The sequence below is a fragment of the Cetorhinus maximus genome, chromosome 1 (genome assembly GCF_964194155.1).
Source record: "Cetorhinus maximus chromosome 1, sCetMax3.hap1.1, whole genome shotgun sequence".
Classification (NCBI taxonomy): domain Eukaryota; kingdom Metazoa; phylum Chordata; class Chondrichthyes; order Lamniformes; family Cetorhinidae; genus Cetorhinus; species Cetorhinus maximus.
Window position 1 is genome coordinate 76378662 of NC_135879.1, and position 14276 is coordinate 76392937.

Genomic DNA, 14276 nt, shown 5'->3' on the forward strand with positions numbered 1-14276 from the left:
GCTTTTGGTTTGTCTATTTTGATGGTTTTTTCTTAACTCCACATTTAAAAAATATTTCAGTTTTTTCAAAAGTTTTATAAGGACCAATAATAAAGGAGTCACAGTAATGTACTCTTGTATGTAACACAGTTCCTGTCAAATCTCTGCACATTCATCCCTTTCTGTATACCAGAGAGTATCTTTGAGAGGAGAGTCTGTGTAGCTATGATGGTAATGAATAATTTCCTGCACTTTGGGGAGTACTGCGACATGAGCTGCACATGTGGTGGCCGTACTCCACTCTTGCTTCCTAGCTGGCACTTTCATGTTATTTTGCAGATCCCATGTGAAATGTTTTGTCACTTCTTAACAATTAAGAATTCACACACACACACACACACACACACACACACAGCTATCTGCTTCCGAACCCCAGCTTCTTGTGTTAAAAAAAAAAGATTCCTCTTAATTCCTTATTCTACACCATAGGGCAATACATCTGGGACTTAGCACACCCTGCTGGCAGGTTTTTTATATAACGCTTCTTTTTAACAAAAATGTCCTTTTACAAAAAATCATAAACGTTAAGCACAAACATCACATCTCCCCCCACTTTAGCCAGTAACAAATCGGTCAGGCGGTTTGCAGATTTGCTTTGGTCTAGAGAAGAGTGTTGGCTTAGATATCTCAGTTTGTTTTTATAGAAATAGAAGGTTCTGCTGTTCCACTTGTTTCTGTTCAGGTTCAACAGTTGCAGCTACAGGTGCTATAGGTTTGTCAGTTGAATCAAGTCAGGTTTCACCAACTGGAACAGATGCTTCCCAGAAACCTTCCACTGTGACTGGAGATCCCTGGAAATTTGGTTCCTTGGATTTGGCTTCTCTAATCTGGTCAGTGTATCTCTTCCAGATTCCATAGGAAGATTAAACATCATAGGTCAGTGGTCCTCGACGCTTTGATGTTCCAAACAGACTGATCCAGATGAAACTCATGAGCTGGTTCACTTGTGTCATGTGACCTTTTCTGATCAAGCTGCCTTGAACCAATCTTTCCTTTCAAATCCGGACACAGCAAATCCATTCTGGTACGCAGTCGTCTTCCAAACATCAGCTCATCAGGAGATACGCCTGTTGTTGAATGTGAAGTGTTATGATACATCATCAAAAAGTTCTTCAGCTTCAACTTCCAATCTGTTTGCGTCCTCCCCTTCAATATGGCCGTTTTGAATGTCTGGTCAAAGCGTTCCGCTTCACCATTTGAGATGGGTAGTAAGGCGAGATGAGGGTCTGCTTGATCCCCTTGTTTTTCAGTAATGTTTGAAATTCACATGATGTGAACTGTGTGCCATTGTCAGACACAATCTGCTCTAACAATCCAAAAGTAGTGAACACATTCCGGAGAGCATCAGTGGTCTTTGCTGAAGTAGTTGACTTCATGGGAATAACATGAGGCCGCTTTTTGCGGGCATTCACCACAATCAAGAACGTATGTCTGAGAAGTGGTCCGGCAAAGTCCACATGAAGTCTCTGCCATGGGTGGTCAGGCCAAGCCTATGGATGTAATGGGGCAGCTGCAGGAGAAGACTTCATTTCTTGGCATGGAAGGCAATCACTGACCATGCCTTCAATGTCTTTATCCAGGTGTGGCCATCATACATGTAGACGAGCTAATGCTCTCATTTTGACAATTTCCATGTGACGGGTGAAGTTCTTCTAATACTCGTATTTGGAATTTTGGAGGAGAAACAACTCTGATTCCCCATAACAAACAACCGCCTTGCAAAGTCAGCTCAAATCTGCGCATGTAGTAAGGTTTAAGCTCAGTAGTCACTTCCTGAGGTACACACCAACCCTTCTGTGTGTACAGGTAAACTTGGGAGAGCACAGCATCTCTCTGCGTTTCAAGTCAAATTTGATCTGCTTTAACAGGTAACATGTCTATCTGGTTCACATTGAAAACAGCAACTTCACTTCGGGTTGTAGCACTGTGGTGTAACGGAAGTCGGGAAAGTGCGTCTGCATTTCCATGATTCTCAGCAGAGCCAAATGTAATTTCTTACCAGTAAGCAGATAAGATCAATGCCCACCTTTTGTAGGTGTGCAGTGGCAAGTGTCGGGTTTGTGACTTCAGGCTAAGCAACCAGGTCAAAGGCTTGTTGTCTATAATTAACGTGAATTTACACCCATACAAATATTGGTGGAACTTCATGACTCCATAGATTAGTCCAAGAGCTTCCTTCTCAATTTGGGCATAATTTTGTTCTACCTTGGACAATGTGCGTGAGGCATATGCAATGGGCCTTTCGCTGCCATCAGGAAATGTGTAGGAGATGACAGCTCCAACATCATATCTAGATGCATCACAAGCCAGGCTGACAGGCAACTTTTCATTGAAATATGCCAGGACATTAGCAGAAGTGAACTCTTGCTTGAGTTCCTTGAAATTTTCCTGACAGGCTTGTGACCAATCCCATTTTGCATTGTTCTTCAGATTATTCAGTGGTGCTGCCTTGGTAGCCAAACTGGAAATGAACTTGCTGTAGTAATTCACAAGTTCCAAAAACGAACAAAGCTCCTTAACATTTTTGGACTGTGGTGCATTCACCACTGCCTCCATCTTTCTGGGTGAGGTTGAGGGGCCAGTTTCATCGATCATATGTCTCAGGTACATCACTGAGGACTTCAGGAATGAGCATTTGGATTTCTTACAGCGGATGCCATATTTTTCCAGTCTACGCAGGACTCTGCCTAGGTTCTCTAAATGAGTTGGGAGGTTTTTCCCAGTGATGAGCATGTCGCCTTGGAAGCAGGATACACCAGGGAGGCTCTGCAGTACTTTGTCCATGGTCTACTAGATGGTGATGATGCGATTCTGAATGTAGTCGTTTGTATTGATATAGACTTCTGTGTGTGCTGATGGTTGTATACTTCCTGGAATCTTCACTCAGCTGTATTTGCAAAAGTGCCTGTAATAGGTCAAGCTTTGTGAATAATTCACCTCCATTCAGAGCAGCGAACAGGTCCTCAGTTTTCGGTAACAGGCACTGATGCATTTCCAGAAAAAGATTAATGGTGACTTTATGGTCACCACATATTCTGATAGGCCCATCATCCTTCACTACTGGGATTATTGGAGCTGCCCACTCTGCATAATTAACTTTCTCAATTATCTGAAAGTTTTCAAGTCATTCTAGTTCCTGCTCGATTTTCTGTCGCATTGAGCAGGGAATTGAACGTGGTTTGAAGAACCTTGGAGAAGCTTCGGCCTTCACAGCAAGTTTAGCTTCAATGTCTTTAATAACTCCAAGACCTTCTTTGAAGACATCAGTATGCTTGTCTAACAAGGACTGCAGCATGGGGTTGCAATGCTCTTTATTTATTTTATTCCAGTCCAGCCGAATTTCTTTCAGCCAATTCCTGCCATAAGCGATGGATGATCCCCTTTCACAATAATAAATAGCAACCTTGCTATTTGATCTCCATATTTAGTTTGAACGGACATTTTTCCAAATATATTCACAGGCTCAACAGTGTAGGTGCTAAGCTGGAGGAGGATTTTCTCTAATGGACGTTTCTTGAAAATTTTCTCCCATTCTTCTCTGAAGCAATAGAAACAGATGCTGAAGCGTCAACCTCCATTAAAACAATTTTACCATTTAAGGCAATGCCAACTTTTAGTCCTTCATCTAGTTTCAGATCAGACTGAATGCAATACAATTACTCTTTTGCATTGTCGCTGTTAGTTTCACTCTGTCTCACCTGGACTTGCATTACTTTTGTATTTTGTTTCCAAGTAATGTGTCTTTTTAAACTGCCTGTTTATTTTCAAGTGCAACTTGTCTGTGTGCACATCATGATGCCCTTTTATGGTGGTATTGCTTTACTGTGGTCAGTCTTTGATCTACATGCATGCTGTATGTGTCTTTTTTTTGCACAGTGGCTTTCCACTTACAGGCTTCTGCATTATGCCCTATTCCATTACAGTGGTAACATGTTTGAAAGCGAGTTTGCCCTGGCTTTACTATTTTAACTTTGGCATTGTTAGAATGCACTTTCAAAACCCCAGCTTGTTTCTCTGCCATTTCTATGCATTGCGCAATCTCGGATGCTTTCTTCAGTGTCAACTCTTGCTCCGCTAACAATCTACGCTGAATTATTTCATTTCTTAGTGCACAAATCAGGCGATCATGCAACGCTTCTTCCAGGTAACTTTTTAAAGTCGCAAGCTGCTAATTTTCTCAACTCAGCCAGGAACTGGGAAACTGACTCACTCTCATGCTGTTCTCTTCAGTGAAACTTGCTGGTCTGGGATCAAAGTGCTTTTTCAAAACGTCCACGAGCTCTTTAAAGCTTTTATTTGCTGGCTTGTCGGGATCAATGAGATTTCTCAGTAAAGTGAAAATTTTCATTCCGATGACTGTAAGAGACACTGAGGCCTGCATTTCTTCTTCAATCTCATTCACAATGAAAAACTCTTCCATTTGCTCAACATCAACTAAGTCCATAGTAGCGGGATCAAAAGCCTCTAAAGCCCCTAATAATGATGATCCCATCCTTGTCGCCATTTGAAGTGTTTTGTCACTTCGTAACAATTAAGAATACACACACCTAACTATCTGCTTCTGAAACCCAGCTTCCTGTGTAAAAATCAGAAGGTTCCTTTATTCCTTATTCTACACCAGGGGGCAATACATCCGGGACTTAGCAAACCCTACTGGCAGGTTTTTTATATAACACTTATTTTTAACTAAAATGTCCTTTTACAAAAAATCATAAACGTTAAGCACAAACTTCACATCATGGGAAGCCCCTGGGGTGCGCAAAACCCAATTTGAGAACCACTGCAGTAAAGGAACAGAAAATTGCTCCCCATTCTGTAACCCAATTCTGTAGCTTGTCACTTTGTCTAAATACAATAAATGATTGCCATAGTTGCTGTGGTAGCATTTCTACAGAATTCCTTTGTTCTCCACCATATCTTCCACAGAAACATCTGTCTACCCTGTTTCTTCAAGCCGCCGAGCAAGAGTTACAGCAAAAAAATCAGACAACCCTGCATAGAAATTATTTTATTTTTCTAATCAGTTGTTTTTCTTATGTCATGCAAGTTAATTGAAATATTTTCCTTTATTTCAGCAATGGCGTCTTATTCCCTATTTGGCAGCCTCCTATGCACTAGACCACTTTTTCAAGTCACTGTTCATGAACTATGTTGAATATCAAATGGGAGTATTGATGAAGGACAAGAGTGAGAGACAGGTTAGTATCTTTACAAAGTAGTATACAAGTATCACGTGGAGCTAGACCCGCTTTTGAAAATAGGTAAAACTTGTAAACAATACCTATTAAGAATTCTTTTCCCTGAAAGTACACATTTGTCTAAGAGAGCACCTCACTGATTTGGCAAGCAAATGATTGAGATTCAGTGCCTGATTCAGTGAGATGATAATACCCACATTTTGTTACCAGCACGCAAGATTGTCATTGTAACAATAGAGTCAATCAGTTGAAAATTGTTCCAATACTGAACTATGATGATATTGCTATAACAGAGACCTGGCTCAAAGAAGGGCAGGACTGGGCATTAAATATTCCTGGGATGTGGAGGAACAAATTTGTAAGGAAATTATGGAGAAGTGCAAGAATTATAGAATAATCATAATGGGGGACTTCAATTATCCAAGTATAGACTGGAATAGGAATATTACAAAGGGATAAGTGGGGCAAGAGTTCCTGGAATGTGTTCAAGATAATTTTCAGCAGCAGTATGTTTCCAGTCTAACGAGAGGACATGCCTGGTTGTGGGGAATGAGTTGGCCCAAGTGGATCAAATACAAGTGGGAGAGCATCTGGGCGTCAGTGACCATTGTATCATAAGGTTTAGGTTAATCATCGAAAAGGAGAGGGGACAATCCAGAGCAAGGATAATTAATTGGGGGACGCCAACTTCGATGGGATGAGAATGCATCTGAGTCGAGTGAGTTGGAATCAAACATTGGCAGAAAAGACGGTGGCTGAACAATGGGCCGCCTTCAAAGAAAAAGTATTGCAGGCAATGTCAAGGTATATTCCCTTGAAGGTGAAAGGTAGGGCAAATAAATCCAGAGTGCTCTGGATGATGAGAGAGATAGAGGTAAAAATGAAAAGGAAGGAGTGTGCATATGACAAATGTCAGGTAGAAAATGCCATGGAGAATCAGGCTGAATATAGTTGGACCAGAGGGGAAATGAAGAAATTAATAAGAAAAGCAAGGAGGGAGCATGAAAAGAGTCTGGCAGCTAACATAAAAGGGAATCCCAAGGCCTTCTATACTCATGTAAATAATATAAGGGTGGTAAAAGCAAGGATAGGGCCGATTCGGGACAAAAAAGGGGACTTGCATGTGGAGTCTGGAGAAATAGTGGAGGTATTGAACGAATACTTTGCATCTGCCTTTACAAAGGAAAAAGATGCTACCCAGGTTGAGGTGTGAGAGGAGGTAACTGGTGTACTAGAAGAACTTGCAATCAAGAGGAAAGAGGTGTTGGAAAGGCTATCTTTACTTAAAATTGATAAGGTACTAGGATCGAATGAGATGCATCCAAGGGTACTGAGGGAAGTGAGAGTGGAAATTGCAGAGGCACTAATGATAATCTTCCAATCTTCCTTAAACACAGGGGAGGTGCCAGAGGACTGGAGAATTACGAATGTTGCACCCTCATTCAAAAAGGGTCGCAAGGATAAAGCTGGCAACTACAGACCAGCCAGCTTGTCCTCAGTGGTAGGGAAACTTCTGGAGCTATAGTACTGGATAAAATCAATAGTCACTTAGACAAGTGCAGGATAATTAAGGGAAAGCCAGCATGGATTCATTCATCATGTTTAAGTAACTTGCTGGAATTTTTTGAGAAGGTAACAGAAGGTTGATAAGGGAAACGCTGTTGATGTAATGTATATGGATTTTTAAAAGGCATTTGATACCATGCCACACAACAGAATTGTGAGCAAAATTTTATGTCATGGAATAAAAGGGAAAGTAGGCACTTGGATAAGAAATGGGCTGAGTGACATGAAACAGAGAGTAGTGATAAATGGTGTTCTTCAGATTGGGGGAAGGTTTGTTGTTGAGTTGGGACCCTTCCTCTTCCTGATGTATATTAATGACCTAGACAGTGGTGTGCAGGGCATGATTTCAAAATTTGCAGATATACGAAGATTGGAAATATTGTCAACTGTGATGAGAATAGTCTTGAACTTCAAAAGATCATAGACATGTTGGTGGATTGGGCAGATAAGTGGCTGGTGAAGTTCAATGCAGAGAAGTATGAAGTGATTCATTTTGGCAGGAAAAATATGGTGAGACAGTATAAAATAAAGGGAGAGCCTCTGAAAGAGGTGCAGGAACAGAGGGACCTCGCTGTATACATACATAGATCGTTAAAGATGGCAGGGCATGTTGAGAGAGCTGTTAATAAACCATATAGTATCTTAAGCTTTATTAATAGGGGCATTGAGTACAAGAGTAAGGAGGCCATGTTGAACTTGTATAAGACACTAATTAAGCCTCATCTGGAGTACTGAGTCCAGTTCTGGGCTCCATACTTGAGGAAGGATGTGAACACATTGGAGAGAGTACAGAGGAGGTTCACAAGAATGATTCCAGGGATAAAGAACTGTAACTATGAGGATAGATTGGAGAGGTTGGGACTGTTTTCCTTGGAGAAAAGAAGGCTGAGAGGAGACGTGATAGAGGTTTTCAAGATCCTGAGGGGTATGGACAGGGTTAATAGTGAAAAACTGTTCCCATTCAAGAGAACATCAAGAACTAGAGGATACAGATTCAAAACAATTGGCAAAAGGAGTAAATGTGATATGAGGAAAATTTTTTCACCCAGCCAGTGGTTGGTGTCTGGAACTAACTTCCTTGGAGTTTGGTGGAGGCAAGTTCAATCGAGGTATTCAAAAGGGAATTGGATTGCTACCTGAAAAGAAAGAATGCAAGGTTACGGGGATAAGGCAGGGAAGTGGGACTGGGTGGAATGCTCTTTCAGAGAGTCAGTGCAGACTCGATGGGCCGAATGGCCTCCTTCTGCACTGTAAAGATACTGTGATTACTGAGGACATTTTCCAACCAGCCAGTTGTCATTGTGTCAAAAAAACTAAAAATGCTTGTTTACTAGAGGGAAAAAAATACATTCCTTGTGAATAGGACACAGTGGCATAAGAGGATGCAGCCTTTTCCTCCACAGGCAGGGCCTCATTGATAGCGTACATGACCACTTGTTCTTCATGTGAATTGAATGAGGAAGATTTCCATTCCATTGTTATCCAGATGATCTTGATTTACACCAACCTAATCATACAAGTTAATGCTGGGAAGATTACAAATATCAAAGTTAACTAATTTAGGTAATTAGCATATTGTTACAAGATGCCATCCTCATTAGAACATGGAAATTGTCTTTGGGAATAGGTGATAAACATTGTGGATTTCAGATTGGTGAGCAAGCAAAAGATGTCTTCATTTTATTAAATTAATCCACCATGGTTTCTGGGAGCTAAGGTTACTCTTTAGAATACAGTATTTTGGTGGAACATGCCACTAAATCGAAGCAGAAATTCCACTATTTATACCAATTGGGGGGGTGGCTTGCTAGATAGATAACTTTGCCAAGATCTCAAAAGTCAAAGCCGTCTACTACATCTTACATAGTTGGCCATCGCGAGAGAATTTAGAATACTTGGTAGAGAAGGATAATGAAGAAGTGAAAAAGTATATATCCATTTTTCTCCTAGTGTGATATTACCACCCAAAGATCAGGTGGACTATGATGGAAAATCCAGACTACATGAAAGTGTAGGGCAGATATCCTACTTGTACACACCTAGCATGGAGCCTCGGCTACCAGGAATGCACGGGAGGAAATGTACTCTTGTAGATTAACCACATTGCTCTTGTAGAATATAGATCCCAACTGTGGACACTTTTTTTTTCATTTTTTTTTAAACTTCCTTTTAATACAGGCAGAGCTTGGTAAAGAAATACATGCACTGTCTAGTGCAAGTAAATCTCTTGGCTCATGGACAGCTCAACAAGGCATTCAAGAGTTCCGTGAAGCTTGTGGTGGTCATGGCTATCTTGCTAGTAAGTGCTAATATATGTAATAGAATTTCCGAAATAATGATTTATGACTGGGTTTGCACTGAACTCATTGAATCATGATGAGACAGTCATGATCCAAAAAAGCTGCTTTGGCAACTGGACCTGATAGATATCTCATGGCCAGAATTTCATGCTCCCCCGCTGGAGGGTTTTTAGGCAGAGGGCATGGGGAGCTTGAAATTGAAGGAACGGGATTCCCTCCGGGTTCCCGCCCACCCCGACCATGCAACAATTTTACGCTGGGGTGGGTGAGCCCTTGGACGAGAAGCCTGTCCTTGCCCCAATGGAAGCCATTAAGTGGCCAATTAATGGCCATTTTTAAGGCTGGCAGGGATATTTAGCTGGCATGGGGGCCAAGAAAGACCGAGCCTAGATCTCAGGACTTCTGACTGCAGGAGACCCCCCACCCCCCGCTCCGGTCCCTCTTAAGGTCCAGTGGCCCCTGGACGTCCCTCCTCCCCATCCCCAGCCTCTCCCCTGACACCCTGATTGCCCACTTTGTGCCTCCCAGGCCTTGCCTGCCCTCACCGCCCTGTGACCACCCCCCCCCCTGAACTTACCTTGTCCTCCGGTTGCGGAACTTTGGCTCAGCATGTTGGTGTACTTCCTCTTCAGTCCACTGCAGCTCTTGTCACTGCAGGGACTGGAGAGCTGTCGGCCAATCTGATTGGCTGGTAGCTCTCCAAGATGGGACTTCCTCCCAAGTGAGGGGCGGAAGTCATGCCTGCAGCCACTTAACACTCATTTGAGCGTGAAATGGCTGCAGGTACTTGGAGTCGGCGGGGGACTCTTCAGATGGTGGGAAGGGAGACCCCTCCATCTGAAACATTCAGGCCAATATATCAACAGCAGTGCAGTTTTGTTGAACATAATCATCTAGTAAATCCAGCTAAAACCTTAGTTGTTTTTATAGGAATAACAATTTATATTAATATAGTATCTTTAATATAATAAAATGTCCCAATGTATTTCACAAAAGTGTTATCAAACAAAAGCCACATAAGGCGCTGAGCGCTCCCCGTGCAGGCGGTGGGTGGGGTGGGAGGGATTGCCTGAGTCGGGGCCTGTGCACTTTCGCGCATGCATGCAAAAGAGCACAGAAATCTCCCTGAGGCACAGAGCTGCCTCAGGGAGAGCAGTTAAAGTTCAAAAAAATGTAATAAAGGAAAAAAAAATTTTAAGACATGTCCCCTCATGTGCAACTGTCACATGAGCTGGGACATGTCTATTAGTTTTATTAAAATTTTTTACAAGACTTTAAAAGCCTTCATGAAACCTCATCCCACCCGTGGATGAGGTTTCATGATAAATGCGAAGGCCGCCTGGGCTCTTCGCCTGCCCGCCAACCTTAAGGTTGGACGGGCAGTTCAGTTAATTGTTTCAATTGATAGTTAACTGGCCTTAATAGGCCTTTGACAGTTCAGTGGACCCACAGCTGACTCGGATGCGCGCCCGCCGAAAATCTGAATGACGCGTGGTGACTTCGGGACACACGCCCGACATCACCCCGCGTCGTTTTATGCCCATTCGCCGAGCCGAAGATTCTGCCCTTAGAGTTTTTTGAGGCTGTAACTAGCAGGGTTAGATAAGGGGGACCCAGTGGATGTAGTATATGCAGATTTTTAAATATCATTCAGTACCACAAGACAGGTTGTTAAATAAAATCGGAGCTCATGGGTTGAGGGTAATATATTAGCATGGATTGAGGATTGGTCAACAGACTTTTGAATCAGTAGGCTATAACTAGAGGGGTACTGCAAGGATCAGTGCTTGAGCCTCAACTTCTTAAAATCTATATCAATGACTTAGATGAGGGAACAGATTATAATATATCAAAGTTTGCTGATGATACAAAGTCAAGACCTGATCTTCACTGCATGGTAAATCCAAGAAAAATGCAAGGAGTAGCAACCACTGTACAGACCTTTTCATCCTCATGAAAGCCTTTGACTCTGTCAACTATGACGGCTTATTGAGTATTCCCCACAAATTTGTCTGTCCTGAGAAATTTGTTGCCATCCTCCATCTCTCTACAATGACTTGCAAGCCGTGATCCTCCTCGGCAGAACTACAGCAGACCCTATCTCAGTGAAGGCTGTGGTCAGACAAAGCTGTGTCATTGCTCTCCTCCACTTTCCATGCTGCAATCCAGCAAACTACCCACAGGTGTGGAGATAATTTATAGAACAGACAGGAAACTGTTCAACCTATGCTGCCTTCAAACCAAAACCAAAATCACTCTAGTATGTAAATTATACATGTGCACGCTCACTCAAAAACTGAGCTCCAGGTCATTGTCCATTCCTTCTCTGAAGCATACAAGAAAATGGGCCCATTACTAAACACCCGGAAAATGAAGGTTCTCTTCCAAACAGCTCCCACAGCACAACCCCTCCCCTCATTGATTGAGATTAACAGTGAGATACTAGAGAAAGTACATAATTTTTCATATCGTGGGAGCCTCCTCTTGATGAAGGCAGACATAGACGATGAGATTTATCACCTTCAATGTGCCAGCACAGCCTCTGGCCAACTGAAGAAGAGTATTTGAGGACCAGGATCTCAAACCCAAGACTAAGGTCATGGTTTGCATTGCGCTCTTACATGGTACAAAGACTTGGGACAACCTACAGCAGGCACCTCAAAGAAAAATTTCTTTACTCAATGCGTTGTTGATATTTTGAATTTTCTACCCGAGGGCTTGGGTGTTCAAAGGTAAATGGATTCTTGTATTCCAAGGCAATAAAGAGATATGGGAAGAGTACAGGAAGGTGGAATTGAGGTCGAAGATCAGCCATGATCTTATTGAATGGCAGAGCAGGCTTGAAGGGCCAAGTGGCCTAGTCCTGCTCCAATTTCATATGTTCTTTAGGAGGCATGAAGGGATTTGAAAACAAAGATGAGAATTTTAAAATAGAAATGTTGCTTAACTGGGAGCCAGTGTAGGTCAGCGAACACTGGGGTCATGGGTGAACAGGACTTGGTACAAGTTAGAGCATGGGCAGTAGGATTTTGGGTGATTTCAAGTTTATGGTAATAGAACATGGGAGGTCAGCTAGGAATGTGTTGGAATATTCAAGTCTAGAGATAACAAAGACAGGGCTAAGAGTTGTAAAACTTGTTGAGCTAAGGTGGGGTGGAATCAAGGAAGGTTATGGACATGCAAATAGGCCATTTTAGTGATGGTGCAGATATGTGATCCAAAAGCTCATCTTGGGGTTAAATATGGCACCAAGGTTGCAAACAGTCTTGTTCAGCCTCAGACAACAGCCAGAGAGAGGAATGGAGTTAATGGCTAAGGGACAAAATTTGTAGTGGGGACTGAAGATAATGGCTTCAGTCTTCTGACTCTTAAATTGGAAGAAATTTCAGTTGAACCTATACTGAATGTCAGCAAGCATTCTGCCAGTTTAGAGACAGTGGAGAGGTAGAGCTCAGTGTCATCTGCCTACATGCAGAAACTGATGCTGTGTTTATGAATGATATCGCCGAGGGGTGGCATGAAGATGAGAAATAGGAGATGACTAAGGATAGATCCTTGGGAGACACCAGAAGTAAAGGTGGAGGAGCCAGAAGATAAACCATTGGCGCGTGATCCTTTGGCAATGACTGGATGGGTAAGAATGGAACCAGGTGATTATGCTGGAGAAGCGTTGGGGAGGATGGTGTGGCCAACTGTGCCAAAGGTTGCAGCCAGGTCAAGAAGAATGAAAAGTGGCAAGTTACTTTAATTAGAATCACATAGGATGTCACTTGTGACTTTGATAAGAGCTCTTTTATTACTGTGGCAGAGAAGAAACCTGATTGGAGATTCAAATATTTGAGTTCTGGGAAAGATAGGTGCAAATTTGGGAGGTAACAGCACCTCAAGGACTTTGGAGAGAAGAGGAAGATTGGAGATGGGGTAAAAGTTTGCATGAACAGAGCAGTCGTGGCTTTTTTTTCTAGGAGACAGGTAATGACACCAGATTTAAAAGAGCTGGGAGAGAGCAGTATTGGTATCAGTCAGGAAAGGAAGTTGGATGGTTAGCAGTTTAGTGGGCATCGGGTCAAGGGACCAGGAGGTGGGCCTCATTGACAAGATGAACTCAGAAAGGGCATGAGGGGAGATGGAGAAAGAGCAAGGGTGACCTTAGAGGAAGTTTAGCCCAGTATTCTAGTTGAAGGGAGAGAAACAGAGGCGGCTGATCAGATGGTCTCGATCTTAGTGACAAGGAAGTCTACGAGCTCCTCGCACTTGTTGGAGGTGAGGGTGGAGGAATTGGGAGAGGAGTTTAAGAAGATGGTTTGTAGTGGAGAAAAGAAGTCAGGTTACCTTTGCAATCCAGGATGATTCTGGAATAGTGAGAATTTTTGGCGTATGAGAGCAGGGTCAGATAATGCTTTCTGTCCAACCAGATCTGGCGATGAATGGCAAAACTAGTTGTCCACCGTATCTGTTCAAATCTGCATCCCTTGGAACAGAGCTGAGGACTGTACTGGGGAGAATGGGCAGGTTGAGAGAGAGTAATGTTTTTAATGGGGCGTGGAGATGAGTGTATGATTGAGAAGATTGGTAACTGCAGAAATGTGGTGGTGAATAGAGGGCTAAAGGCTAGAAAGTTGGAAGTTTAAAAGTGTAATTGTAAGTGAATTGGGAGAGAGCTTTTTTTCCAGGGGTGGACACAGAAATAGGATTGAGAGGAGGAAGGCATATGTGTGGTGATAGATATAAGGAAGTGGTCAGAGATGGCCTTATCTATGATTGGAACTATGGGAGTTGCGAGGCCACATGAAATGCAAAGATCAAGGGGGTGGCTGTGAATATGGGTTGGGAAACTTATAGGGTGAAGAAGTGAATATGGGAGGTTAGGAGGGCAGTGAGCTCTGAGGAGAGAGAGCAAGTAAGAGGCCAGTCAAACCATCGTGTCATGATCCTATCGTCCATTTTGGAGATGGATGCAACCTCCAAAACATTGGCAAAAAACTGGCTCTAAATATGTTGAAACCCAGAATCGTGATTATCCATTTTAGAACCATGAAACCATAGAGCCTCATAACACAGAGGTATTAAGGCCCATTTTGTATGTGGCAGCTGTTTACTATATCCAAAACTAATCCCTCTGCCCTGATCTCTCCCCATAGTCCAATTTCTCCCTATGCTTCAAATATATATA

At 42.6% G+C, this 14276-nt stretch overlaps 1 protein-coding gene across 3 annotated transcripts in view; it reads left to right on the forward strand.

Moving 5' to 3' along the window:
• acox3 (acyl-CoA oxidase 3, pristanoyl) overlaps positions 1-14276 on the forward strand; it is a 216671-nt gene that overhangs the window by 64857 nt on the left and 137538 nt on the right. For all 3 annotated transcript variants that reach the window (XM_078542581.1, XM_078542599.1, XM_078542590.1), the window contains exons 10-11: positions 5115-5237; positions 8982-9102. In XM_078542581.1, the coding sequence (XP_078398707.1) occupies positions 5115-5237; positions 8982-9102 (244 nt within the window). The remainder of the gene's footprint in view (positions 1-5114; positions 5238-8981; positions 9103-14276) is intronic.